At 42.1% G+C, this 27,785-nt stretch overlaps 1 protein-coding gene across 2 annotated transcripts in view; it reads left to right on the plus strand.

Moving 5' to 3' along the window:
- Positions 1 to 13,857, plus strand: part of LOC137874606 (multiple PDZ domain protein) — a 43,949-nt gene extending 30,092 nt beyond the window's left edge. For both annotated transcript variants that reach the window (XM_068713385.1, XM_068713386.1), the window contains 19 exons: positions 528 to 702; positions 1,711 to 1,907; positions 2,092 to 2,183; positions 2,999 to 3,077; positions 3,441 to 3,509; positions 5,059 to 5,154; positions 5,239 to 5,313; positions 5,493 to 5,601; positions 5,688 to 5,833; positions 6,604 to 6,687; positions 7,764 to 7,957; positions 9,925 to 10,072; positions 10,175 to 10,261; positions 10,371 to 10,467; positions 10,568 to 10,731; positions 11,498 to 11,602; positions 11,892 to 11,986; positions 12,163 to 12,286; positions 12,384 to 13,857. In XM_068713385.1, the coding sequence (XP_068569486.1) occupies positions 528 to 702; positions 1,711 to 1,907; positions 2,092 to 2,183; positions 2,999 to 3,077; positions 3,441 to 3,509; positions 5,059 to 5,154; positions 5,239 to 5,313; positions 5,493 to 5,601; positions 5,688 to 5,833; positions 6,604 to 6,687; positions 7,764 to 7,957; positions 9,925 to 10,072; positions 10,175 to 10,261; positions 10,371 to 10,467; positions 10,568 to 10,731; positions 11,498 to 11,602; positions 11,892 to 11,986; positions 12,163 to 12,286; positions 12,384 to 12,530 (2,283 nt within the window). In that variant the 3' untranslated portion in view covers positions 12,531 to 13,857. The remainder of the gene's footprint in view (positions 1 to 527; positions 703 to 1,710; positions 1,908 to 2,091; positions 2,184 to 2,998; positions 3,078 to 3,440; positions 3,510 to 5,058; positions 5,155 to 5,238; positions 5,314 to 5,492; positions 5,602 to 5,687; positions 5,834 to 6,603; positions 6,688 to 7,763; positions 7,958 to 9,924; positions 10,073 to 10,174; positions 10,262 to 10,370; positions 10,468 to 10,567; positions 10,732 to 11,497; positions 11,603 to 11,891; positions 11,987 to 12,162; positions 12,287 to 12,383) is intronic.
- Positions 13,858 to 27,785: the final 13,928 nt, after the last annotated feature.

Genomic DNA, 27,785 nt, shown 5'->3' on the forward strand with positions numbered 1-27,785 from the left:
GAATGACAAAAACAAATTTGAGATTTTTTCGATTAGCTTGACACTAGTTTGACCACAGATTTTGTATTCAAACAAGAAGTAATCAAGTCTGATTTGTTGTTCTTGTTTTTCAGGTAAGTGAACATATGATTGGTGAATATTAGATTTTTAGTACCAATTTGATGATAAGTAATTACATCAGTAATAATTAAGTGTCACATTTTTGACTCAGTAAGCACAATTATATTATAAATAAAGCTATTTTCCAATTAACCTAATTCTAAATTGAGCCTCTGGCATCTATTTGGAACCATATCATATAATTAATTTTCAGCCTAAAACTAATATCCTGCTTAGAGTGATAAAGCTGTTTATGTAAACCAAGCAAATGACTTTTATTGATTCCATCACCGGCGCACATGTGCCTTCCTGTTTCTGTAAACCTCATATCAAGCTGATTCAAACTTAAAGAACAAAGACACAACCTTCCTCTCTCTCTTTACCTTTCACTAATAAACCGTTTTTCAACTCCATCTGTGGCGTGACAGCCTGTGAAGCGTGACGCGGCGAAGGCATCTCCCAGCAGCCCTGTCCTCCTCCTGCCAGTGGTGCCCCATGTGGGAGAGACTGATACAGACACGCTGACAGAGATTCCTGGCAGACCTGCTGAGGCAGAGGAGGAGAATGTGGAGGAGGTGGAGGACGAGTTTGGATACAATTGGAGTGAGTTCAGTTTCTGTTTTCTTGGGGTTAAATGATATATTCTGTTTGGAACAACAGTGAAAACATGTATTGTGTTACATTTTTGTCATTGGTTTATTTAATTTCACACTGGTCTAGTATAAGTAAATCCTGGTTTGCATGAATTCTTGGTGCGAATGTGACTTGTGAGGAAGGTGTGGGTATAGAGACATGCATATATACTCCGAAAGCATATATAGACCAAAAGCATTTACATTTACTTATGTTATGCATGCATTATCGCCTAGCTGCCACTAGAGGTCCTCCAAGGTACATTTTGTTTCTCGCCTGCTCGTGAATTCATCCAGAGTCTGCAATAAAAACAGCACAGACTCAGGTGCTTGAGGTGGTTGTACCTCAGCAAAACCTGAAGGACTCATTAGCATCTTGCAGACACTCGAATGTCAACTGTAGGATGAAGTCACCGCTTCAAGGAGAACGGGTCACACAGTCGGTCCCATTCAACTCAGGCAACCAGCATAAAGGACAGACTTCCAGCCTCTGAACACCTGGGACTGTGGCGAATGTGTGTGTGTCTGCGTGAAAGTGTGTTCCCATCCTGCGGGGATGAGATTGATGAGGTTGGGCCCGGGGAGGTGAGTTGTGGAGATTAGTACAGGACTGATGGTCCAACAGTGGCAGGGAGCCCAGAACAACAGGATCCCATTGGTCTGAACAGGGGCTATCTAACACACCAGAGACAGGAGAGAGAAAGAACGGGGGACTGGAGTGAGAAAGGGGGGGATAACAATGCAGACAAGATTGAGACAAAGAGATAGAAACTCAGCAGTCTGACATTTAAAACTTTTACCATTCACATTTTGTGCCTTTGCACAAAACCCAATCTCACCCAATCCAAACACATGCCCCTCTTTCTGAGCAACAAGACATAAACTAATATGGAAGTCCAGACTCGAAACAATTCTGGCGCTATTCTGCAGCGTTGTCAGCTTACATCTGTCTTGCTACGACTTCACCCGCCTCTTTCAGACAACATAACCCAGCGCTATGGCAGCCTCCCGGGTGTCCTACACATGATTGAGCTGGAGAAAGGCAAGACAGGCCTGGGCCTCAGCCTGGCGGGGAACAGGGACCGCTCTCGCATGAGCGTGTTCGTGGTGGGAATAGACCCCAACGGGGCGGCTGGCAGGGACGGACGTATGGCAGTGGGGGACGAGCTGCTGGAGGTAAGATGTGTATTGATTGTCCTCAACTCAAGTGGATTTGTAAACAAAGTTTGCAGGATATGTGACCCCTTTAAGATATATAATCTATTCTAATCTATTCTATAACATATATAGTAGTGCTTTGCATCACACATTTCACTTGGAGAACAAGTGTCTTCAATTCTATGTTTTTGTATCCTGTCAGATCAATGGGCAAGTCCTTTATGGCCACAGTCACCAGAATGCGTCCTCCATAATCAAGAGCTCTCCATCCCAAGTCAAAATCATCTTTGTCAGGTATTTAAACAGATTTTCTTCCTATTAAAGCCTGTATGAAGACATTTCCATGGCAACAGCAACTACATGTCATTGTCAGACAGCTTATGATGAAAACTGACATTTTCAAGTCTATTGTAATTTTATTCAAAATTCAATAGAGGGAGCTATTGTAACTCAACAGAAGGATGCAACTGAAGGTGAAGTGTTCGGATCCATATTCAGTGGTAACTCACAGAGTCTTCCTCAAGTATATATAAAAAAAGAAGAAGCGTGTATATTTGCTTTAACAGTGATTTCCCCCAGTAATGTATTACATGTTATTACAGTTCATATGTAAAGATTTATATATAGAAATCTTTCAAAGCCTTAAATCAAGGTGACATTTACATATGAAAGCAATGATTTACTCACTGCTTTCATCGCTTCTAGAACAACTAAACAATGTATTCAAAAAATATCCAAAACTCAAGTCAGAAAAACATGTTGCTCTCTTTGTTAGAGATGGAAGTATTGTACATTTTCCTGTTAAAATAAAACAGTGAATGCTCATTACACTAACTGCACAAACAGAACATTATAAAGATTAGTATGGCTTATGCAGTTGAGTATGAAGCGTTGCAGCTGACACAACAGCACAGAGCCAGCCACATTTGACCCTTGACCCTTCCTTAAACAGTCCTCTCCAAAATCACTCTACTTAACCTTCTACTTAAGCTCACATCCCTTTCCTGACCCCTGAAAACAGACACTGTGATCAGCCCACGTAAATCACGGCTCCGCTGTCACAAAGCAGAGGATCCGCGATTTACGCGAGTTATGACTCTTTGGAACAGGAACGCGGAGGCGCTGAACCAGATGGCTGTGGGACCTGTGAGAGAACCCGAGGGAGACACAGTGGAGCCCCACACTGAGGTAACACTGCGCTCATGGCCACACACACACACACACACACACACAAAACACCACAACGGACAAAGATTATGGAGATGTTAGAGAGTGAAGTTCCATCTGCGTAACAAGCAATGAAACTCTCACACAAACCATTATAATTGCTTTGGCTCTACCCTTGTGTAATTTACTTTTTGCGCTAGAGTTGTTTTCATGTGTTTGCTCCTAAAAGTCTCTCTGTGTGGTCCTGGAGTTCCCATTCTTCCAAGCCTGTGTGTAACTCCCAGGACATTTACAAACCACGAACACACTCAGTACTGAACTCCCACCTGCCAGCAGACACAAACACAAATTTCACTGTATCAACTACTGCCTGTCTCCTCACAGCTAGAAGCGACTGCTGCTAATGGTGATGCCGATACTTCAAAACATGTGCATCACAGCAAAAAGCTGAAGGTAAGATACACTGGACCCCCCGTATACACATCACACACACACATAGGGCAACCCTGTTCCTTTGAAAAACCAAAATAAAGACAATAATAGAGAGGAAGCAATGCTATAATGAGGGAGGATGTACACAAAAAAGGTCAATGGGGTATGACAAAGAAAGAGAGGGGGAGCATACAGGAGCAGTCAAGTCTGACAAGCTGCCAGCAAAGAGCAAAGATTGTCAAATAAAAGGGTGAATAACCAAAACAACACATGAATGGGAGAAGAGCTGTTTCAATTTGGACATAAAAGTTCAGTTCACCCAACAAATAGAAAGGGGAACATAATTTTACCCTTTGTGGTGTCTACTTACTACTCAAGTGGATATTTTCAGTTTTATTTACCATTCTATTTAGTTTGAAAAATATCCCATTTCAGAAACTCGCAGCAACGTGTCTCTCCGGAAAATAGTTCCCACAGAAAACTGCTTAGAGTGGAATCTGTGGATGATTTTGAGTTGTTTTTTTAATGTCATTCTTACATACTGTGAGCACCACCAATAACAAGTGTCACTGGATATCAAAAAATCGTACCCATTAACCTGAAAACATCTGCACGATTACATATAAGTGGTAATTTGGAAAACTTGTTTTGTTGTGATCCCAGTTAACTGGCCCTTTAAAAATACACCTAACTATAAACACTACATTATTAATAACCTTTGAATAAACAAGAACACAGCACCGTATAGCAGCGGGGGCGGAGCTTCAGGGCCCTGCAGACAGTCCAGTATGATGTCTGCAGCGGGTCGTCGACTAACCCTGACCTGAAAGTGTGTTTTCAGGGCTGGATTTAGATGGTAACGTTGGTATTGACAGTGGTAAGAGAAGTAATCAAAATCTAAGGTAAAACAATTAACTATTAAAAGTAAAATTATTAATATCACACAGGAAAAAGTCCTGCTTTCAAATTTTTACTTTAAGTGAAGAGTGAAAGAGAGGCATTGTCAGCGCAATGGAGTCTAATTAAATGTACTTTAAAGTAAACAATTTCCAGTGTGGGACCCTCACAGTGAACGTTCCCCTGAGACTATGTAGCACAGTTCGAGCTGGGGTCGGGTTATCAGCAGTTCACAAAAACGCTGCAAGCGCCAACAACCCAGGCCGAGCATTCGCCCGGGTCTGAACAGCCATGTTTTTAACGGGCACTGCACTAGTGAGTGAAGAAAAGACTTTGATGGAAGCCCCAGTTTGGGACTATCCATATGGTATGTCAGGCGACAGGGAATGACACAGCAGCATCTGGGCAGCTCATTGATGCGAACACACAAACACAAAAAGGCCCCGTTGGGAACGTACGATTAGAAGTGTGAAGGATGTAAGGGGAAGCTGTGACTTATTTTCTTTCTGGAGATAATTGTCATCAGTCATGCTTGTTTTGGTTAGCTGGTGCAGCTCTGTTACGTAACACACGCCACAGCCATGTGTCAGTCTGCATGCTGTGTTTAGATGTAGCGTACTAAATGCTGTATATTAAAGAATCCTATTTACGCACGATTGTTTTTCTCCAATAGGAGGACGGCGGAATCGGCATCACATTTGTGGAGGGGAAAACCGACAGTGATGCTGAGATTCAGAGTATATCTGAAGTGAAAGGAGACACAGGCAAAGTATGTATTACATACTGCACCTAATGGTGTGTCTGTACTTTATACAGTTTATTTCTAATCAAAACTGTGATCTGCTTCATACAGGAGGGCTGCGTAAAACCAGGGGACCAACTCTTAGCTGTGAATGGTGAATCAGTACCAGGCTACACTGTGGAAAAGGTAGTGTGGCCGGAGATAAACTGTAATCGTCATATTGTATTCCCTGTAAAGGGAAGCATTTCACAACTTTGTTGTGTCCATAAGAACTACCTAAAACAACAGTCATGATGTAAAGATCAAGCCTGATTAGTAATTCCACTGTGTTTTAAGTCAATTATCCTTCTTTCTCTTTCCTCCAGTCAACCTGCCAGGACGCGGAAAGCTTGGATGAGGTCTTTGCAAGCCTACCCAGCATGCCCAGCGCCACCACGAGTACCCTGAGTCAACCACAGGCGGAAGTGGTCACGAGTGAGTCCGCATTAAGAAGTATGACTTCTTATTCGGGAAGATAAATAATGATTCAATCGGCTTACTATATGTTTCCTCCATTGTAGGTCAGAGCCGCTCTTCCACCCCTTCCACTCTGGCATGTGACCCGACGACCTGTCCCATCATCCCCGGCTGTGAGACCACCATCGACATCTCCAAGGGCCACACAGGCCTGGGCCTTAGCATTGTGGGAGGCTGTGACACCCTGCTGGTAGGTGACAAAAAATATGAAATATAGGTATGTTAATGTTAATGAGGGTATATCACTTCACCAAAAACATTCCTTGAGGAATGAAGTATGACTTAATTTTCTATATTTGATTCAACAACACAAATAAGGTTAATATATCCCTATTTGCACTTTTTACACTCTACAATCCTTTTGAAATATACTGTAATTACTTTGTAATAGCTTTAAAAACGTTAAGTGACTGTACTTTTGAGTTACCACCCACCATGCCACCCACTTAGAATCTTTGGTGGTGGTATAACCCAGGTTCAAAATAGCCACGGCGGCTCAGGAATGTAGGAAATTATGTTGTCACAGCCTTCCTCCTCGTCCTCGTCCTCGTCCTCGTCCTCGTCGTCCTCCTGCCGTCCTCTCCTCAGCCCATCTATTCTGTCTGCTCAGTCAGGCTTGGGGGAGCAGCTCTTTGTCTGGCCTCGGCCGCAGCAGACAATATCCAGCCCTGGAATGTAACCTCTGAACCCCAAATGACACACACACTGGAACGCAGAGAAAACACACTCGGAGTCAGGAACATACACATGCAGAATGAGAATTCAAAATAATGACTGTCAAATTATAAATAAAACCCACATGGTCTTTAACTAATTACTTTTCCCATTATTTGCTGTCCTGTATGCCTCACATTTCTTCCAAATACATCATTACTGCTCTCACTTTATCTCCAACTGTTCCTGTTCACCATCTTCTCCTATCCTGTACTCATTTGCTCTCTTTTTTCCCTCTCAATCCAGGGGGCCATCATTATCCATGAAGTTTATGAAGAGGGAGCAGCCTCTAAAGATGGCAGGCTCTGGGCAGGAGACCAGATCCTGGAGGTGCTGTGCCGTATAATGAGCATCACATATGACCTAGATTAAAAAGAGGCTTGAACACATTACAATAACTTGAGACGCGGCAGCCTGAGGATCTGTAACATGAAAGCTACAGTCAAGGATCGAATAGTGCGATACATTTGTTGATATACATCTCAAATATATCTGAAAGCTGCAACAAAAAAGGATCTAACTCACACCAAACTATTTATTGTTTGTGACACAAGTACTGAAGAATAAATTGATTCTGAGTAAAAGAAAGTACCAGCTCGTATGAGTGTATGTATTACACGGAGAGAGACGAGTTAAGTATCCCAGTTCAACTTGGATTTGCCCTCCATTTCACCTCATGCTTTGTCACAGAGGGAGGGCAGGGGTGGAGCTCAGGAGTTTTGTTATGGTAGCTCGATCAGTAGGCCTTTATTGAAAAGCACACATGCATGCACGCACACATAGACACACACTTGATTGACTTAATTTCCCTCTGCTATTCATTTCTGTCCTTGAGCCAAGCTGTTGTGTTTAGAAAACAGGGTCAGAGAGGAAAAGTGAAAAGAGTGGCTTCCCAGTCCACAGCAATGCCATTAGCTGCTATGGGAAAATAAATACTTTTGCATGTCCATGGCGAAAGCTAATGGGGTATTTCCCCCCTTTAATGTGGTAAAATAAGCTGGACATAAATCCTTAAACTGAACACTCGAGATTTTCCCAGACTTCTGTGGGAAGGCTGAAGTTAAATCTAAGTGCTGTAACATTGTCATATTATGATCCAGTGTTCAGATAGCTCAGCAGTTTGGGTTGCTCAAGAACAAATGTAACCAGAGCAGTTTAAGGAAAATTCTGTTTTAGCATTCAATTAGGCTGCTAGCACTTTTTTATAGCCCTCTGCTGCATTCGCATTATATCAGGAATAGGAGAAAAGGGCGTTGCTACTTTTTTAGAGCGTTTCTGTAAATATGAGCAATAGTAATGACTTTTAAGACATTAAAATGTAACATACAGTTGTCGTATTTTTCTGTTGCACTTCTGAAAGAGGCCAATGGTTGCTACAATACTAACCTCCTTTTCTCTCGTCACAGGTGAACGGCATCGACCTGCGTGAAGCCAGTCATGATGAAGCCATCAATGTGCTGCGGCAGACTCCACAGAGAGTCCGGCTGGCGGTCTACAGGGACGAGGCCCAGTACAAGGAGGAAGACCTGTGGGACTCGTTCACTGTGGAGCTCCACAAGAAGCCTGGCCAGGGCTTGGGCCTGAGCATTGTGGGAAGGAGGTGAGAGAGAGATGTATTATTAGATCTACTACCAAGCTACTACTACTTTATTGATGAGACCTGACGGTATTAAAATGCTGGTAATTTTTATATTATATTGTATTTGGCTCCCCTCTTGAATCGGTACAGCCAGACTACAACTATAAATATTATATATGTATAGAATGGTATTGGTGATATAATGAACATAATTAGAGTCAACATAGTTTGACATTAACTGTACGAACTTTCTTTTTTAATGCAGATCACGGGATCAGAGGTAATTGCTGTCACTATTTAGAAAGTGTGTAGTGTAGAGACAGATCTTGTACACACACAAACACAGCAGGGTTTTTAGATCTACCAATACGCGATAAACCATAATGTGTTTAAATCTTATTTCATGGTTGAAAAACAGTTTATATGCCCGGCTGGATTGCTGACATGTTAAATAAACATCACAGAAATGTGTCAGCAGAATAGGTGTGTGGTTCTCTGCATCACTTCAAACTCTTATGATGCCTCTAATGAGGACATGCAAAGCTCCTTATTAGCCCTGAGATCATTTTCAGTGGCACCAGTGCGGATCATGACTCCAGCGTTGCCAGTCTGTTCCAGGACTGGCAAATTGGGAACCGCCTTACACACAAACTCCACCGAGGCTTCTATTCTCGCAGTAGCATTCATGGGTTAAAGCACATGAGGGGAAAAGCCTGCTGGTCCACATGCTGACAGTTCTTTACTGACAGGTGTGTGGAGTGTGGTGATAGATCCCACCTCTGGGAAAACCCTTCGGAATGGCTTATACAGACCACACATGCATATGTACTGCTGGTTACGTGTGTGTAGAACTGGTTTTATTCTGGATTTGTCAAAGTGCGAGGTAAAAGGGTTCATGGGTTGAACAGCTTCGACAGCAGTAGGCATATCAACTTTAAATGTAGTTGTAAATCTTCGCCTCTGTCACAGTGGTTTTGCTACACAAGGGGAAAAGCAACTAAAACGCTCAACAGGATGGAAAAGGCAACAACGTAACAGACAACCGAAAACCCTGAGCTAAAATGGAAAAGTGCAAGCTAGCAGTTAGTGGTGAGGACTTGTGACAGCCAACTGTCTCTGGCACTTAGGATCGTACGATCAGGTCGCTTTGCTTCACAGCTTCGGCTTGTGTTAGTTTTATCCACGTGGAGATTTGCACGTCGGATATGCAAAGTCAACAGTAGCGATGTGCTTTTGGGTGGAAAAAAAGACACAGGCTATTTTATCTTCCCTGCAGTTAACATAGTGTCCCAGAGGTCAGTGCTCAGAGCAAGCAAATAGTTTGTGACTATGTTTGTCTTTGGTTTTAGACAAACAAGAACAAACTGTATTTTCCTGAGACAAACACAACTGGTTTGTCAAAGGTTTTGAAGCTTGGATTTGAGTAACCACTAAATGGGAAACAGATGGCAATCATGACAGTTGACATTGATAGGTGTAGACACTTGTCAATCAATCAAGCAAGCGCCATGAAATGCGTTTCAAGAAGGCTTAATATCGCCTAAACATATCATTGGTGAAGGAGGATTCTTAGAACTGTCACCAATACACTTATAAGGTGAAACATATCTAAGTTTGCCATTAAATAATATGTGATAGCTTCTCACTTTCTGTGCCCGACTGCAACATGTCCACAGTAAGCTTCATGCAGGATTCAAGATGGAAAACAAATTAATCGAGGTCACAGTTGGGGGGTGAACACACTACTCTTTGCTATTAAATATTCCATCTCACCAGCAGTCTGCTGCTTCCCAAGGAGCACAAGCCACATTTGTGCAAATGTCCATAGGAAAAAATGTGCTGGATCAATAGTGTATTATCCATTACATGCTCAACAAGAGTCAGCAGTGTGATACAGTTACGGTCAACTAGAAGAGAAAATCTACAGAACGACTCTTACAGCACATGTCATCTCACTGTCATGTCTGCCTTTCAACCTTTCCTACCAGGAATGACACCGGAGTGTTTGTGTCCGATATTGTGAAAGGAGGTTTGGTGGACACTGACGGCCGCCTGATGCAGGGCGACCAGATCATGTCAGTCAATGGTGAGGATGTCAGGTCCACCACTCAGGAGGCCGTAGCTGCACTACTCAAGGTACACCCATCGCACTGGCCCTCAGAGGGAAGCATACTTAGCGAATGACAACCCCTGCTTTAAACTGTGTTGGATGACAAATTACTGTGCCTTGTGTTTTAGTGCTGTGTGGGGCCTATAAACATGGATGTAGGGAGGTTTAAGGCAGGCCCCTTCCACTCAGAAAGAAGGCTCTCTCAAAGCAGTCAGGTACTGTATTTTCACATCTCTCAAGGATAATATTTGATTGTTGAACAGAAATTGCTCTGACAAAACAACAAAACAAAAGAAGCAACAGCGCTGAATATCTGTGTTTCAGATGAGTGAAACAGGCAGCACCAAGGTGGCCTCTCTGTCATGTTCCGACTCTGGGAACCTTCCCGGTGACCATGACAAACTGAGTCGGAGTCCGGATTGTAAGTGTCCTCAAAAGTCCTATTAACTCGGCAGCCATAAGTAAAAATGTAAATTGTGGACGAGGCTTCCTAACTTCCTGCATGTTTGTTTGTCTCACAGCTCCAGAGCATCAGGACACCAGAACAGTTGAGTTCATTAAAGGTCCCAGTGATTCTCTGGGTATCAGCATAGCGGGGGGCGTGGGCAGCCCCCTGGGCGATATCCCCATCTTTATCGCCATGATGAACCCTGTGGGTCTGGCTGCTCAGACACAGAAGCTCAAGGTACGACATTTGCGCCTCCCTCTCAGTAACCTTTATTCGGCTTCCAGCGGAATACAAAACTAAGAATTTGCATGCCAGTCATTGTCGTGTGGGATTTAATGTGAATCTTAATTATGTACAGCGATCTCATTCCCACTCATTTTACTCAGTTTGTGACTCCTAAAGGTCAAGAGCTACAGCCCTTTGCAGTGAACTTCGCAGTAAAATGACAATTGTAGCTCTGTGTGACACAGACCGGAGGAGGACAATAGCCATTGCTAACGCGGATAATAAATCTCCCACTCCTGCATTCAGATCATGAAGCCTACAGAAGGGCTCATTGAAATGAATGGGGGGAAATATTGAATAGTTTATTCACGCTGCTTTATCCTCTCAGCCAGAATGAGAGACGAGAACCCTACATAATGAAATTACTCAGCCGAACACAAGCGTAGTTTTGCTTTTGTATGGCGTGGTGAATTCAATTTTCAAATAGTATTAGCCACATCCTGTTATCGTGCAGAGTTGTCCAGACTTTTGTGAAGTCCCAGCACTCATTTACACTTTTTAAAGTGGCATTTCTGTGGTGATACTTATGCATTCTGGATTTAGGGAATAAGGGAAACATTTGAGAGTGTTCGTTACAGAAAACAGAGCCAACTTTTGTTAGATTTTCATTGTTATCGTTGTAACCCAAACACTGATGTGCCAGCTTCTCCGCTCAATGTGCCAAGTTGTTTTTCTCCCATGTGTCCTTTTAAATTTGACTAAACTCTCACTTTTCCAGATTGGGGACCGCATTGTCAGTATCTGTGGAACCTCTGCTGAAGGCATGACCCACTCACAGGCTGTCACTCTGCTCAAGAACGCCACAGGCACAATACAGCTGCAGGTCTCGAAGCGCACACATACACGCACACTTACACACACACCTCTGTTGTAATGAGACAAACCTGCAGACAGTTAGATAACCTGTAGTTGAGTATGTACTTTATTCCTCACTATATCACTATATTACAGTCGAAGGCTCCCAGCGGCAGACTTTGAAGTACCATACAACTTGTCTCCCTCATCCAGCACTACCACCATGCTATCAGTCTTTGTGTCGCAAGTCTGCCATACCATAAAAGTGTGTGTGTGTGTGTGTGTGTGTGTGTGTTTGTGTTTGTGTGCACCTGTAGGTGGTAGCGGGCGGTGACACCACTGTGACGGGTCCCTCTCAGGAGCAGGCAGCTGGAGGTCTCACGCCCAGCTGCATCTTCCAGGATGACCTCGGGTATGACCTGTTTATTACACAGAAAGAACATTTTACTGTTGTAACATCCGTCTTACCACTATAATGTCAGTCAGTCTAAGTAACAGCATTACAATTATTGCCGTGTTTTTTTCCTTTCTTTTTGCTGAAGGGAATGTAGTTAGTATATTTTCTAACTGTCTCCGTCTTTCCATCAGCCCACCTCAGTATAAGACCATCAATCTCGAAAGAGGACCAGACGGACTGGGTTTCAGTATAGTGGGAGGGTACGGCAGCCCCCATGGAGACTTGCCGATCTATGTTAAAACTGTTTTTGGAAAGGTACGTCGCACATTTCTCCGTTTTATATTTGGCAGGATTGACAATTTGTGTGTTATTGAGCAAAACTCCACTCGCATGTGTGTGTGTATGCGCTTAGGGGGCAGCAGCGGAGGACGGCCGCCTGAAGCGAGGAGACCAGATAATGGCCGTTAACGGGCAGACTCTGGACGGCGTCACTCATGAAGAAGCCGTTGGCATCCTGAAAAGGACCAAAGGAACTGTCACGCTCACTGTGCTATCATAGACACACATATACAATAACCCACAAACACACACACACTATCTTCACAACTGTTTTTACACTTCTTATCAAACCCAATGTTAATCCACATCTATAGAGACTGAAACTCAAATATTTCACAACTGGAAGATTCTGCTAAAATCACCAATGTTCATTTGTGAAAACACGTACACTGAAATAGGAACAACATTTTCTGATAATCATGAAGGAGCTTAATGTAGCTTTGAACACTGTGATCCACGTAAGTCTACAGCCAGTAGACTTATGTATGTCTCATAATACAATTGCTTTTATCACTGAAACAGTCACCCAAAATAGTATGAAAGTTAGATACATGAAATCATAAATATTTTGCCATACAGGGGTTTAATTCGTTGTATAAATCTCAAAGAGGTTGTAAATAGTATTAGAATTAGAGCCCAACTCAGTTACATTCCACGGCTCTGGATTGAAGTATTCACTGAACATAGTGGCTCAAGTATTTTGCCGTTTCCTGTATAGAAATGAATGGCTTGTGAGGTCATTATTTTACAACAGAAAGTACCCAAGAGCAAAATCTTAATAGAGGAGAGGCCTGTGTTTAAACAGTCTAATAGGGGTCACCTCCCACTAAATTTAGAGCATGAAACAGCATGAAAACGCCCATGAGGTAATTAACAGATAAGCAGAATTTAGCCAATGGCTGTATTCGCTGATAACAGCATTATTTGTCTTTTACATTGCACTGCTGTTGGCAATTCATCGTGCTGATTTTCCTGATGCTGCTGATGCTGCTGTAACTGGTGTTAATCAACTTGTTTTAGAAAAAGTGGCGCCAATAGAGCATTTTTAGGTGCTCATGGCTAGAAGTCTGATATTGTAAATACACAGAAAGACGTGAAGTCCATAAAACTAAGAAGCGTGGTTTGAGTGCACATTTGACAAGATGAGAAATTGTGCGTGTATGTACGACCTACTCACTGAAATATAGTGCTGCTAAAGCCGATATATAAGGTATTATCTCAGTATTTTGATTTTTGAATTAATGTTCCCTTCATGAAAGTGCAAAGCAAAGAAAATGACCTGCTATCTAGGCTTGAGTGGACGTGTTTAATTAGTCAAATGACTATATAATGGACCTGAGCGCATTTTGACCTTATTGTTTACCCAAAACAAAGTCATCTAGTGTGTAGTTCCTGAAGTCAGTCGGCTTGTGTTGTGTGGTCTAGTTAATGAGAAAGTTGTCTGTTCTCCGTCGTATCACCTTATATTATGTGTCTCTAGCACTGTCAATGTGACAGTATTGAATATTATTCACACTGAATTAAATAAAAGTGACCTTTGGATTCAATCAATGTGTTCCACTTTTTCACCCTTACACAATTAAATCCACAAAGCAAACAAGCTGTTAAAGCTCAGCAGAGTGACTATAAACTTAAATCTGAAAAAATAATAGTTGAGCATAGTGAAACGCAGGGCAACTTTCCAAGCACACCAGCTGTTACTCAATCTAACTGCTCCTAACCGAATGCTTAGATTATTGTACATTACATCTACCATACATCACATGAATATATTTTCCATCCAGGAGATTAAAGCAATTTACTATTGCAGTAGGTTACATTTAAATGAAAAGCAAATGGTCAGCTAAAGCGCGCCGAAGTGAAATGCACATGATTAAAGATTTACAGATATGGGATAATATATGGAACAGCACATGTGGACTTGGTTGAATAGACTTTGTGTTGTCACTTAAGACTTAATAAAGCCCTGATAGAGAGAGTTCCCCATTAAAATATGGCACCCCATCTGTCTGTACACTGACAAGCACAGCTGCTTCACAGCCAGCCCGTCAGGTGGTTTTTGTAGAGTCCTTGTCTTCAGTCGGTTTACAGCAAACATGGGGGCCACCAATTAATCACACGGGGTCACAGAAGCCCTTTGAAGCCCTGTGTCTAATGAGGTCTGTGGTTTGTTCCGATTCAGTGGGCTGTTAGAGAAAAAGAACTCTTTAAAAGTCGAAGTACATATGCTCAACTGTCGGGTGACTCCTTCACCCTGAGGTCAATGCTCGACACAGCTACCTGCAGCTGCTGCTAGCTAAACCATCAGCTAGCTGCCGCCTGCACTCAACAGCTGAGCTCTCCTCTAACACCTGTTGTTTTAATGGCCCCTGTGGCTTTCGAGGTTACCCGGCCTCCCTCCAGGTTCAGGAGACACTGGTTGGTTTACACACACAAGACATGTCTGCACAAGCCTTTTAGATGTGAGATCAGATGTTACCGCTGCGTCATGCTCGGCTTGAATGTGGGCGGATGGTGTTAAGTTCCACGTCGATGGCGCCAAAGCTAAATCACTTTGAAAGACTGCATTATCAAGATGTCAATCAGGCCTCTATGTACATTTTCATGGGATTTTACCATGAACAAGACTTCTTTGTTGATCTTATAAACGAAAGTTATAACAAAGTCACTAAAGCGTCTGACCCCGCAGCTTTAGATGCAGCCTGTGAGATAAGTTTGTCGCTGCCCGTTCAAACATTTTAAAACTCATACTCATGCATCATGATTCATGCTAGCACCACACTGGCTATCAAGAGGTTAAGCAAGCAGAAACCTAGTTGATGATTGGGACATGGTGACTCAGCAAACATGCCAAATGGGACGCCATCATGCCGGTTAGACTGTTAAAAGGGATTTTGCTTGAGTCTTAAATTGACAAGAATGGACCTGACAGAAAAATTCCCAAAGTGACTGTACTTTTGATCCTGTCGCCTTATGACTGATAATAATTGTAACAATGCTAGCAGCACAGGCCTCGGGATGGCAATGTCTATCAGTTTGTCTAGACTGAAACATCTCAACCACTATCGGATGGATTGCCATGTATTCTGCACAGCTATTCATGATCAACGGCGCGTGACGGTCACTGGCATTTTGTCCAACTAAAACTGCAAACATTGTAAACATTATACCTGCTAAAACCTACATGTTAGCCTCACCCCCTGGGAGCTTGTTGCCATGGTTGCATGCACATTTAGGTGTGCCTCTAAGCACGGGCTCACATAGCCACCAGCATGGCTGTAGTCTCACAGAGGAAAGTTGACACATGACAGTATGAGGAAAGTGAGTGTTTTTTTTTAATTTGTTTTTCCAACTAAGTATTAAAATATTTTTGCCATCCTCAAACCTGCCCTGACATATCAAACTGTCACAAAGAACAACTGCAACTTTGAGCAGACACGCTTGGTTAAACACCAACATTCACCTCCTGACTACCTGATCTGCCTTGTGGACTCTTCAACGTCACGGAAAAGAGTCAGGCATAATCAGACATCTCCTTTCCACGGTGAGTGACTTTTTGTCTTGGAGACCGGGGAGGTCTTCAAAGGGTCACCTTTCCGAGGCTGCCCTCACAATGACGCGGCCTTGCATAAACAAACTAGCAAACATAATTAAATTTCCACTGTGACATTGGCTTGATGAACACACTGCTCTACAAGACAACGCGTTCCCTTCACCAGCTTTGAAGGAAAGACGTAAAATGTTCCACAGTCAATCATTTGACCTCGTGACTCTGTTGTCTCAAGTCTTTACTTATTAGCTGTCAAATAGATTAGCACATCACAGACGCACACAGTCCTCTGCATTGTTTGAGTCAGCATATACTAGTTGCTCTTTAACAGTCCCTCCTCTCAAGACAGTGGTGTAACATCTTGACAAATTGGGTGGAGATTGTTGGCGGCAACAGCTGAACATTTCAGTCTTCAATAGATGTATCGAAAAACCGTATCATTAAATGACTAATAAACATTGGAATGTGAGGAAGGTTCTTGTTTTTATCAGATTAGTATGTGTGCCTAAACTTTATTGGAGTAGGATTTATGATAACCACAGACAACAACATCAAGGGAAATATTTCATCAGACTGATAAACAAGTCTTACAACTCAACCAGCCCTGCTTCTATTCATTTGTTTACTCTAGTTTGACATATCTCACTTTGGTGTCTTGTTTCCAAAACATACAATATATATATATATATATATATATATATATATATATATATAACTCCCCTCCTTCATTTAGATGCTGACAATTATGTTTTCTGAGTGAACAGTCCAGAAACAAACAAACACATACTTCCCTTCTTCTCCATATCTTGAACTTATGCCAGAGTCATACTTTGCAAGGCAGGAAGCTGAATGTTATCAGGATATACATTGTCCTCATCACGAGGACAGCGACAGCTCAGCACACACTCCTGAGTTCTTGTTGAAATAGAGCTGGGAGTTAACCAAAGATGACATCATGTGAGATCGGATTTCCTCCTCACCTTTGGTGTGTTTGCACAAAGTTGACTGTGAGGGCTGAGGCTGGTGTTTGCACAGACAACAGAGCACATGTCCGATGAGGGAACACCAAACACTGGCATTAAATGTTTGGTGTTCAGCCCCTTAACTGCAGTTATTACATGTTAGCAATACAAACAGTCTACTCAGCTCAGACTCTTAACATCACGGCACATCTTAAATGACCCATCTCAGTAAACTACACTGTCTCTGATAACAGGAAGAGGCCTCACCATAAGGCCACCGCTTGTCTTAAACACACCTTATGTGTTTCCCCTAGTACGTTTGCATTTCTGTTACAGCTTCAAATTACATCACCGCGGCCGAGGCCTGATAAGGCAGAGTGTGTAATCATTCGTTTATGAGCTGTGTGTAAAGTAATGCGGTGACACATCCCTTTAAAATGTTTGCAGAACCCAGGATGGAAGAATCACCTTTGTTTGCCCGTGAGAGCTGCACATGTCTGACCTTGTGGAAGGAGGCAGGGCTGTGGAACCAGCTTTCATGGACAGAGAACCTGCATAGAGTCAGCACAGCATGAAGTCAAACAATGCATGCCAAGTCTGATTCCCTCATCTTAATACAAATACCTCATCTAACTGAACATTTTTTGAGAACATACTCTAACTCTTAGTCTGTAATCTAACAAGAATGTGAACTTGCGCTCATTTGATTGGCCGCAGCAGCGCCTTGCCGGCTAACTTTTGCAATGCGGCTGGACAAAAGTTTCAGTCAGGGCTAAAGGTGGATGTGGCCTTAGTTTAGCATATTAGCACGCTTACATTTCCTGTTAGCATTCAGCCATGAGTAGCCATCAGTACCAAAATATAGTGTGAATCCATCAAGCAGATTGAAATATTTCACTTGATAAGTGAATATTGGAGCGGTTTGAGGTGCTACATGCAAAGTCATGGAATCACTTCAGTTATTAGGATTCAGCCTCTGGATACATATATGATAGTTGTACCAGATCCATCCTATAGATTTTGTTTGAAAAAAAACAAAAAAACTCATGGACGCACTCGAGGAAAACGTCTGGGGACCATGACTGTATGTACAAAGTGTGACAGCAATCCCTCAAATAGTTATCGAGGTATATAAGTGTAGAACCTAAGTAAAGGAAAAACCGACAAGCTTCCAGCCATGCCACTAGTGGGGCTAAAAAACACAGTACTGTAACATAACCACAGGTCTAGCAAACACACTGCGATGTGCTTGTTCCACATGTTGTAATGGTCTGTGTTATTGACTGCCATTCACACTCATTGCTGGTGTAAAAACAAAGGCATCCTATTGATTTTTAAGGCTGGATGGAAAAATGAGCCAGTGATGAAAGCCCATTTACGCCCCCGGCCCTCGCTGTTATTTGAGCCCATTTTCTGTCTTCGCTCAGCAAACGGGCCTGCGCCATTAAATTGAAGCAAGTGCCAAATTAAATGCCGTCCCATGAATAACCTTTTTCTAAGAGTGGTACTTGCTCAGGCTTCAACTTGCTGAGCTCCCTTTTTTTATTTTGAGGATGACATTTTTAGAGCCTGTTATCAATCCCCCATTTACGACCCAGGCTTTAACCCCTATTTAAGACTGGGCTACAATTGTTGTGAATTTTAATGTGTGGTGTGAGAGCGGGAGATATACTTCATCTGGAGCTGTACAATGACATATTCAAGCCTGTTGTCCCAGAGAGCTTTCTGCAGTCTTTGATCTGGCATCTTACCAAGTCAATACTTACGTCACACAACCATTATCTCACCTTAACCTTAGAATTGTTGTTATACTGTAACAAAGGCTTGATGGAGTCATACAATTCCGCCTGTGTGGAACAACTTTTTGATCGGAAGCCTAAAAGGTATTTTTTGCCCCCTAATCTTATCTGTTGCGTAGTGCTCCAGTAATGGCTTGAAGATGACGAACACATACTGCTGAGGGAGAGATGTTAGGATTGTGAGGACATTCTTGCAAGGTTGCATTCTCAGACCGACCCATAAATAGTAAAAGACGGTCTGTACCAAACAGTCATGTTCCCACAGTTGAAGGGAGCGCTGAACGTGCTTATTTGAATTAAAGTTGTGACATTTAATTTAAAAGAGTATTAGTTATGGAGCTCAATGAAGGTCTACATTCCAAAGGTGACTTTAAACAATGTTTTCCTCTTTATCTAACAGCAGCTATAAATGAACCTGTTCTGTGGCCACTGCTGTGTCAGTACTTAAGGTGCTGCACTTTAAATCAAGCTACCCTGCTCCCTCTGCTTGATTTATGAAGACTTCCAGTTGCCTCTAAACGAGACCACAACATGCTGAATGCAGACCTCAGCAGTGCTTTAAACCATGTTTACATGCCTCTGACCAGGTGATGTGCTCCACGTCTGTTTGTGCTGTTAAAGTGTTTGCACATTGATGCTTTTCCTGGAGATCCCAGATGCCAGATAGTTCTGTTGTCTTTTTACTTCCTGAGTGGATTCCAAGCTTTAAAACAGGTGTAACCATGTCCTCTAGTCATTGTAAAATCCGGCAAGGATGGAACAGAAACTTATTTCGCCTTCACACGCTTTTTATCTGCAGTACTCGGCGACCATTACGTCAATGCAAATTGAAAAGACGAAAAAGAAGCACCCATGGGTGACTCTTAGACTGGATTCCATTGATGGCTATCTGAAATGCATCTGGTTGACTGTCACATTAGTAATCAAGAAAGAAATGCAACTGGGTGACAATGTTGCCTGTCGTCTAAAGATGAAGAAACGCATGTCTGAGTCTGGCTTATTCTGCAAATGCACCTCAGGGGAAAAGATTTTAAAGAGCTCCTACAGGAATCAGTTTATGCATAGTCGAGAGGGGCAACGGTTGGAATTTTAAAACACCTATCACATCTACACAAAGCCAAACACAATATCAAACATAAAGCACATTGTGTGTATACAGGTTCATACATGTACAGCGATTTTGCAACGTCATAATATGCAAATGCAAATTAACTGCATATGAACTCTCCTCTGAAGAAAAGATAATCCTTTCTCAGCAATGAATACACTTCTGCTTATTGTGAAGCACTCTGTGTTGTTTGATTAAGAGCAAATTCACTCAGCGTATGCCTGAGAGAATGTCAAAAGCAAAAGAGAGCACACAAGTGTCAGCAGCCAACAAGGAATCCATCACACCGAAGCTGTAGGGTATTTAAGGAAAAACTTTCCATCAAACTTGCATGGACATGTTGTTTGCGAGGAGCCAAACTGATTCATGTGCTCCTGATATGTTGCTATGTTCGTTTAGTTTCCTACGGGCAAAATTAAAACCACATCCATCATTGTTTATGACAATGAAATCTGATTCATTTCACTTAATTGCTACCTTGCTCGGAGGATTTATTTAATGACTTCAAGGACAAACAGACATCGGCCGAAGCAGTGTTGCTTGTTTGAAAGTGAGAGAGTCAGCACATTTCTGTTTGTCGTTGGGCACAGAGAGTAAGCAGCCAACAGATGTGGCTGCAGGGCCTTACTGACACATGACATCGTCGGAGGACACTTGCACATGACTTGACAGGTTTCATTTCCCCCGGGGTGAACGGCACACATTTCTTGACAATGTACACCCTGTTGTGTCTGCATTGTCACCGATATGCTTTTATTTTCTATCCTTTGAAGAACCGTGCACCAATTTCAACAGAATGCATCGTGACCTGAAGAAAAGGGGAAACAAGATGAATCAGATCCCATCCAAAGAGTAACCAGCCTGTATGTAAAGGAATGAGCATTCATCTTAGTAAGTCTTGCAATTTACATAATGGGATGTCTTTAGTCGTGTGAACAGAATCTGTAAAGTTCATTTTCAAGTAGACGTAAATATAAACACCCTTTATATTTCAAACCATTAAACTCCAATTCAATTAGCATTCAAAACATGCAATTCATTCAGCTGCTTTGAATGTTGTTAGAAATTTGCAGCAAGTTGACAAACGCACGTAGTTAACTAAATGTGAGAAATGTTTTGTTCTCTAAGCTCGTTTAGCAAAGAAAAGCTTCGGTGCGGCAACAAAATATCAGATCTATAAAACTTGAATACAAACATATAGTGCTTCAAAATGTTATAGTCTGGAGATGGAACGTCAGCATCTCCACAACAGAAGAGACAGCTTTTTGCGAAGCCTTGCAGCCGTGCATCTGATCTCTCATTGTGTGAAGTGGGCTGTAGAGGAATCCCTGCTATGTTGCATTGCTTGCCAAGATCCAGAAATTCCCCATGAATCCCATTTCCATACACTTCATAACGAAAGAGCTAGTAGCTGCAATTCCTTTTCATGTCATATATTTATTATAAATTTAGTGATAAAATGACGCGGCCAATGCCTTGTAAGCCTCAAACAATCCAGAAAGGAACATACAGCTGCATTGTACGGATTGCTAAATGATGAAATGAGCTTTTATTTTGTAGAATTGTAGCTTGAGCATGCAGGTTCATTCTTGACCTGTGGTAACAAACATCTGTGATAGAATATTCCAAAGTTCACTTCCTGGCTTTTAGAGGGATTTCAACCGTACCTAACAGCTGTCTCTACTTCGATTCCAACTGGGAACCTTTGTTGTCATTCCCCTGTTTTCCCCATGTTTCCATTCTATCAGCTGCTGTCACTGTTGAGTGAAGGCCAAAATGCCACAAACAAACCTAATAAATGAATACAAAAATGGAGGGCATATCCAACATTCAGTGACAAAACTCCCCACCCTTGAACTCCTGTTCCACTCTACCCCCTGTATATGTGACCTAAGCAGTACAGAAACAGAAAAGCTAGTGAGTTATATATATATTTTAGCACAAAAAAAATGAGCAGTTTTTAAATGGAAGTCATGGTAGTCAAATTCCTCATTTGTTTGTTGAATCTCTGTAAGTTAAAAAAAACTGAACTTTTTCCATTTAAGCGTAAATAGATGAGGAAATGTCCCTGAAAGCCATTAACAGAATTCACAACTGAATGCGTTCAGTTTCAAAGGCCAGGAAATGTACCATGCACTTCCAGGACTTGTACCCGATCCGCAATCTGCACTATCATTTGTCTTCATTAGTCTCAAATACAACATCCTCACCTATGTGGTCGCAGCACTCAGAGAAGCTGGGTGTGTGGGTGTGTGTGTGTGTGTGTGTGTGTGTGTGTGTGTGTGTGTGTGTGTGTGGGGACATCAAGCCATCTGACTACATGAGCAGACAAGCCGTCAGTGAGTGCTGCCCCAGTGATTCAAATGATGATCTGTGCAGAGGCAATCATTAACTGCCAGCGGCCTGAATACTATTAGCTTAGTTATCGTGTCTGCAGTCATACAGTGTGCTTTAACACTGCTGTCCCCCTGGCTGTTCTGCACTGGGCTATTGACCCTGCATTTTATAACTTTCACAATTACAAAAGCCCACCAAAGCTCTATCATAAAAATATCTTTATCACGGGAGACAGTAAATGAACGATGTCACTGTATTACACTGCTGTAGCCCCTCCCCGACAGCAGCGAGTCCAATCAGTTACAGCCTGCTAAGAGGCTTTACCCCCCCCCAGCACAAAGAGCTGTCTGTTAGGCCAGAGAGGCATCCCAGGAGTCAGCCGAGACAGGTGGCTATCCCCACAGGGTATGTATGTGGGGGCTGGGAAGCTGAACACTGGAGTAATCAGAGACAAGTCAAGACAAAAGCATGGTGTTATTTCAGCGTGTGGGTTTCCTACTGTTGAATGTCTGGGTTAAATGTTTGGTGGACAGCAACACCACAGCAAAGAAAGACAAATATGTAAAGTATTGTTTTGTCCATCTCGAGTGTCTACAACTGCAGCCTGGACACATGGAAATAAAAGCATTACGTCTTTCTGAATGCTTTCGATTAAGGACTGTTCAAGAACAATTTGTGGGGTGGGGTTGTGTTTTTTTGTACTGTTTTTTTACTATTTATGCCATTCCCTAGCAAAATTGAATGCAAGAAAAAAACATGTCAAATCAGAAGTGGCTTTAGTGAGTGCAGTAGGTCAAAGTGTGCAGGGACAATATCACCGTTTTAAGAAAGAAATAATACACTGGATCTCTATTGATATAATTGATTAAACAGAGTCTCTACCAACAGTCATTTCCACTTTCACAAAAGGGGAACAAAAGTTAAATGTGTCATAAAAAGTTAGTCAATATAATGTATAATTCAAGTTCAGCATTACACACTGGGTCGAGTTCACTCAATTGTTGGCAGTAATCACTGTTTGGTTGGTAGCTTCTTCTTTGAAAAATAGAGTGACTAAAATATTCAGCATTTTCTTCTGTCACCTATGCATTTGACAGTTGCAAACTATTTTTGATGTATGATTGCTGGCTGTGTAACAATGATTGTTTCATTAGGATATTATGGTTTAAACTGGGGTACATCAGAACATAGCCTCTTTTAGTTTTCGATAAAATGGGGTGAACCAATTCAATGTTTAATGATCATTATCTCTGCCAGGGGATGATGAGATTATCCGTGTGCGTGTAAGTGAGTGAGTGCATGCTTGCCTGTCTGTCTGTCTACAGCTAATCTTGCATACTACTGCACCAAACTGCATATTATTTTGGGTGCTCGATTTTGTCTGTATGCTCAAGGACCTCTGGTTGCAATGACACATTTTCTCAAAACACCTTTTTCTGCATGTTTGATTGCCTGTTGATTCCTCACTCACTACTCTTAGTTTGCTCACTTTTATTGTTTTGTACACACACTCCACACAGAACCACACACACAGCTGCCTGCATTGTCGTTGGTCAGCTGTTGCTCTTCAGGCCAGAGACACAGTCACACCATGGCTTTTATTGCAACCTCGTGTTTTCCCGAGTGTTGTCAAAGAAATAAACTTGAAGCCTAAATACATGCTTCAAGTCCTGGTTACGCCTGTGAGACTGAGCTGAGACATGGGCTTGCACTGAGCTGGTGCTGAAATCTGCATGGATTCAAATGAGAGCTTATCTGCTATGAAAAATGCTAGTGAAAAACATGTCTGATAGAATGCATTCTAGAGTTAGCCTGTTGTGAATAGTAGTAATTCAACCAAACAATACAGCAGCGGTCTTTGCAGACACACATGGTGGAGATTTACACACCTTTCTAGTTTTGACATTGTGGTGGGAGGGTGTTGCAGTTTTTTTCTGAGTCAAGGGGATGGTCCAAAGAAATAATAACACTAAGAGAGCCATGCTTTAAAAAATAAATAAAAATCCAACAAAAGGTTCTGCCCCCTCCCCACCCCAATACTTTCCATAGAGTCCCGAACATAAATAGAAGTGTTTATGAACACTTACAAATAAATGCCTGATTGATTGTCTCTGTATCCATACAGGAGATGACAAATATGAATTTGTTGAAGAGATTGTAAATTAAATATTATATGGTTGATAAATCAACATGAGGAAACTCTTTCCAACTGTTCCTCCACATTTACACCCCGACTCTAAATCTACTTTTCTTTTGCATGCTAACTTTTAAGGTAGATGGGGCCTGACGGTAATCCAAACCCTCCAAAGACACTTCCGCGGTGGAGACCATACAAATCCTGCTCAAGCAGTACAGGTTTTCATTGAAGCTCTGGGTTTGAATGAGGGGGCTTTAAGAGGGTGCCAAGGAAACCTCGCCAGTTTTGCTTCCTAATCCCTGCAGATCTTTGGAGGTCCTTTACCTTTCAAACCAAAGCACTTGAGCGAGATCTTCCGGGTCCTGTTACACCAGTTTTGAGATGCAGAGGAGGGTATTAGTCGCAAGGTTTGAGGTTTGAACTTGGATGGCCCTGGGAATCAGTGCTACCAGGAAGAAAGAGAGGATTTTACTTCGGGTCAACGTCAGAACTGAATGGTGAATCCCAATTTGTGCCACATTTTTCCACATCAGGGATGAAGGGACTGACAAGAACGGCTTTGTCTGTTTGTCAGCGTGGAATCAAACTGTGTTTGCTGAAACAGATATCATGGTGATCAGAAGACTGAGAATGAGCAGAAATACACTGAACACAAATAGAAACCAAAATACGGAGCAAAGCTAAGAATGCGTCCTGATAAGCCACAAAAGGATTACATAACAACAGTGGGTGCTAAAAATTGGCACAACAATTTTAACATTTGATTACCAACCAATCTTAAAGTTCTATGGATATTACAAAGTAAATTTCCGAACAGGACATCAGACAACAACACTGCCTACTACAGTGCCATGAGATGACCATGGGAGTGTCTTTTGCCTCGCAGGACAGTTCAGGGGAGGGAATTTGTTCTTTCCCAAGAGGATCACATCTCTTTCCCAGGAAGGATGACACTTTATGAGAGGGTGCAGACAGACAGAACGATTGGGAAAATGGAATCCCATAGTGACAAGAAAGCTGTGATACTCTTGTGTACAGTGATGAAGGTAGAAGAGCAAATTCAAAGAAAGAAAGGCAGAAAATAACAGACCGAAGGCAAGACTTGAAGAGCTCGAGGCAACAGACGCGGAATTCTCCATGAGTCGTGACAAAAGGAAGAAAAATACTTTGCCGTAAACACAACAAACATGATTGATGACAGCTGTTTTTTCCCTTACTGGCATTCTATCACTTAAAACATCATTTAACCTTTTTTAACCTCTATGGGTCAATCGATTGTAATGCCTTCCTGTTGACCCCAAACTGCCCTCATTTGACTGAATCAGCGTCCAGGGAATAACAAAGCAGAGATCCACTGGGAAGCATTTTTCTTCCACCATGTTTTCCAATGAAGGAGTAGCCCCAGCTCTGCTCCCATAACCATCACAGGGTCATCTTGTTGCCAGGAAACACTTGAAAAGACTTTTGACCTTTTGGCTTCATGTTGCCTTTGCCATGTTGCTGGGAGGCTTCCTCATGCACATGCCGTTAAAACCACTGTGGAAATAATCAATGTGAGACTATCTTAAAGGGTTGTTTGTGTCCGTTTTTGATTGCATGTCTGTCTTGTTCCATAACTCATCAAACACAAGGCGAACCCACAGACAAAAAGTGCAGTACAGCTGAAATAATCACATACACTGTAACTTCCGTAAGCCTCAAAGTAACCATGATAACATGTATTTCTTTTTCATGACTCACAATTTGGCTATCAAAGAGCAAAGCAGAAGTTCAAAAGATGTGGCCGGGTCAGTGGCTTCTGTAGAAGTCCCTTTGATTCCTAATATAGTCATGGAAAGGCTTCCTGGCCCGGACAGAAAGAGAAGGGAGTGAAAAAAAGGGGGGATCAAATGGGATAGAGATTTGTTTTGTTCTCTCCTCTCTATCCGTTGAAGGTTCCTGGCTGATGTAGCCTGCTGTTTAATCTCAGCCGGCTCAACAGGCTCGGCCCGCGGTGGTGTGGTTGCAAAAAAGGCACCTAATGCAGATAGCCATCGCACACAGTCAGGGTGACTCAAACGACACAAGGGTTAAAGCTACTTTTATGATTGGTCCTACTGTACAACTGCTCATGAATTATCATCACTTTACATATTCACTCTGGTGCCCTTTACCTGCACTGTTCAGCTTATGCAAAATGTGTTATCTTAAACTTTGCTGGCTGTATGTGGAGCGAAGGTGAAATTCACTGATCTTCAGCATAAAGGTTACACTCTTTTTGTGACTAATGATGACTAAGTGGCCAATCCTTAGTTCATGGCAGAAATGGGAACACATCATAATAGGTGGTAAATATTAGCTGCGGTCACATTGCATAACTGGTTCCACCAGTTTGTGCTTTCAATACAAGATAATTTCACAACCAGCTGTTGATCGTGTCTGCGTCACAGCATTATTAAATATATAATGAATTCATTAGAACTAATTCATAGTTTTTCATTCTTCAAGGCCAAGAAGAGTTTCTTGTTTTGTTGTTCGAGACATTTGTAACTTTTTGTGTGTCGTAAGTTCTTAGGATTCGCTGCTTTCAAACTTGTGATTCATTAAGCATAGCAGATTTAAAAGCAATCAACTACAGCATATAAACAGGAAGTCATAACTGCTAAAAAAAAAACTGTTTTAGGGGCAAACAATATAGTATTTGTAAATGTAGGTATGACTTTGATTTTATATACATCTACATGTGTTTCAGAGTTAATTAGATAGTGTTTATTCAGTTTAGGGTAACTGGGAAATAAACTATGGTAACCTAACCAACTGTATTTGGTCATTTAGGGTAATGGCATTGCCATGTTGTTTTGTAATTTGAGGTATAGTGTGCTATTTTTGGCTCATTTATCAAAAGTGCTCATTACGAAAGAGATGGCGACCGCTGAGCCAGCGCTGCTAACGGTGATAACAGTGCAAACAATGGCAACAGTGGTGACAGAGCTAACTCTGTTAACCGAAGGAGACACCGGAGGGTGGGCTGTCGACTGTAAGACAACGCTGTTGGCTGGGACGGCGTTAGCAGGTTTAACATACGAGTGTAGTGCAGAGTGGAAGCCGTGAGCTAGCCAGTGGGGCACACTCTCATGCACTAAAAGGCATGCATGGCTAGCATGGTTATGTCAACAAGGCAAGGAGAAGCTTGAATAACCCACAGAGGGAGAGCAACTTTCTCTGCTCAGGTAGACCTTACTCCACTAGATAGCAAATAGATTTACATTGTATATAGAACACCTTTAAACAACATTTTGAATACACTGACCTTCATTTTGTCTGGTTGTTGGGTTAACTAAATGACAGATAGGCTGCCCTTTGCAGTCACTGGCTGGAAATGTTCTGCGTGTGCTAATCTTAGTGAACACTTCAATTATAATTCAATTAAGTTCGAAGATGTGAAGAGCTGGTGCAGCTTTCTGAGAGGCTATGTTCTCACATAGCATAGTGTAGCATCATCCCAAGCAATATAAGGTAGCCAATAATGTCTGGTAAATCCTCAGGGGTTCTAAATTAAAGTGTGGCGCTGGAATATAGACAAACCTAAGGTTCACTGAGTCG

This window comes from Cebidichthys violaceus, unplaced genomic scaffold (genome assembly GCF_023349555.1).
Source record: "Cebidichthys violaceus isolate CVI_PGR_0920_01 unplaced genomic scaffold, fCebVio1.0.p SCAF_19, whole genome shotgun sequence".
In the NCBI taxonomy this organism is placed as follows: domain Eukaryota; kingdom Metazoa; phylum Chordata; class Actinopteri; order Perciformes; family Stichaeidae; genus Cebidichthys; species Cebidichthys violaceus.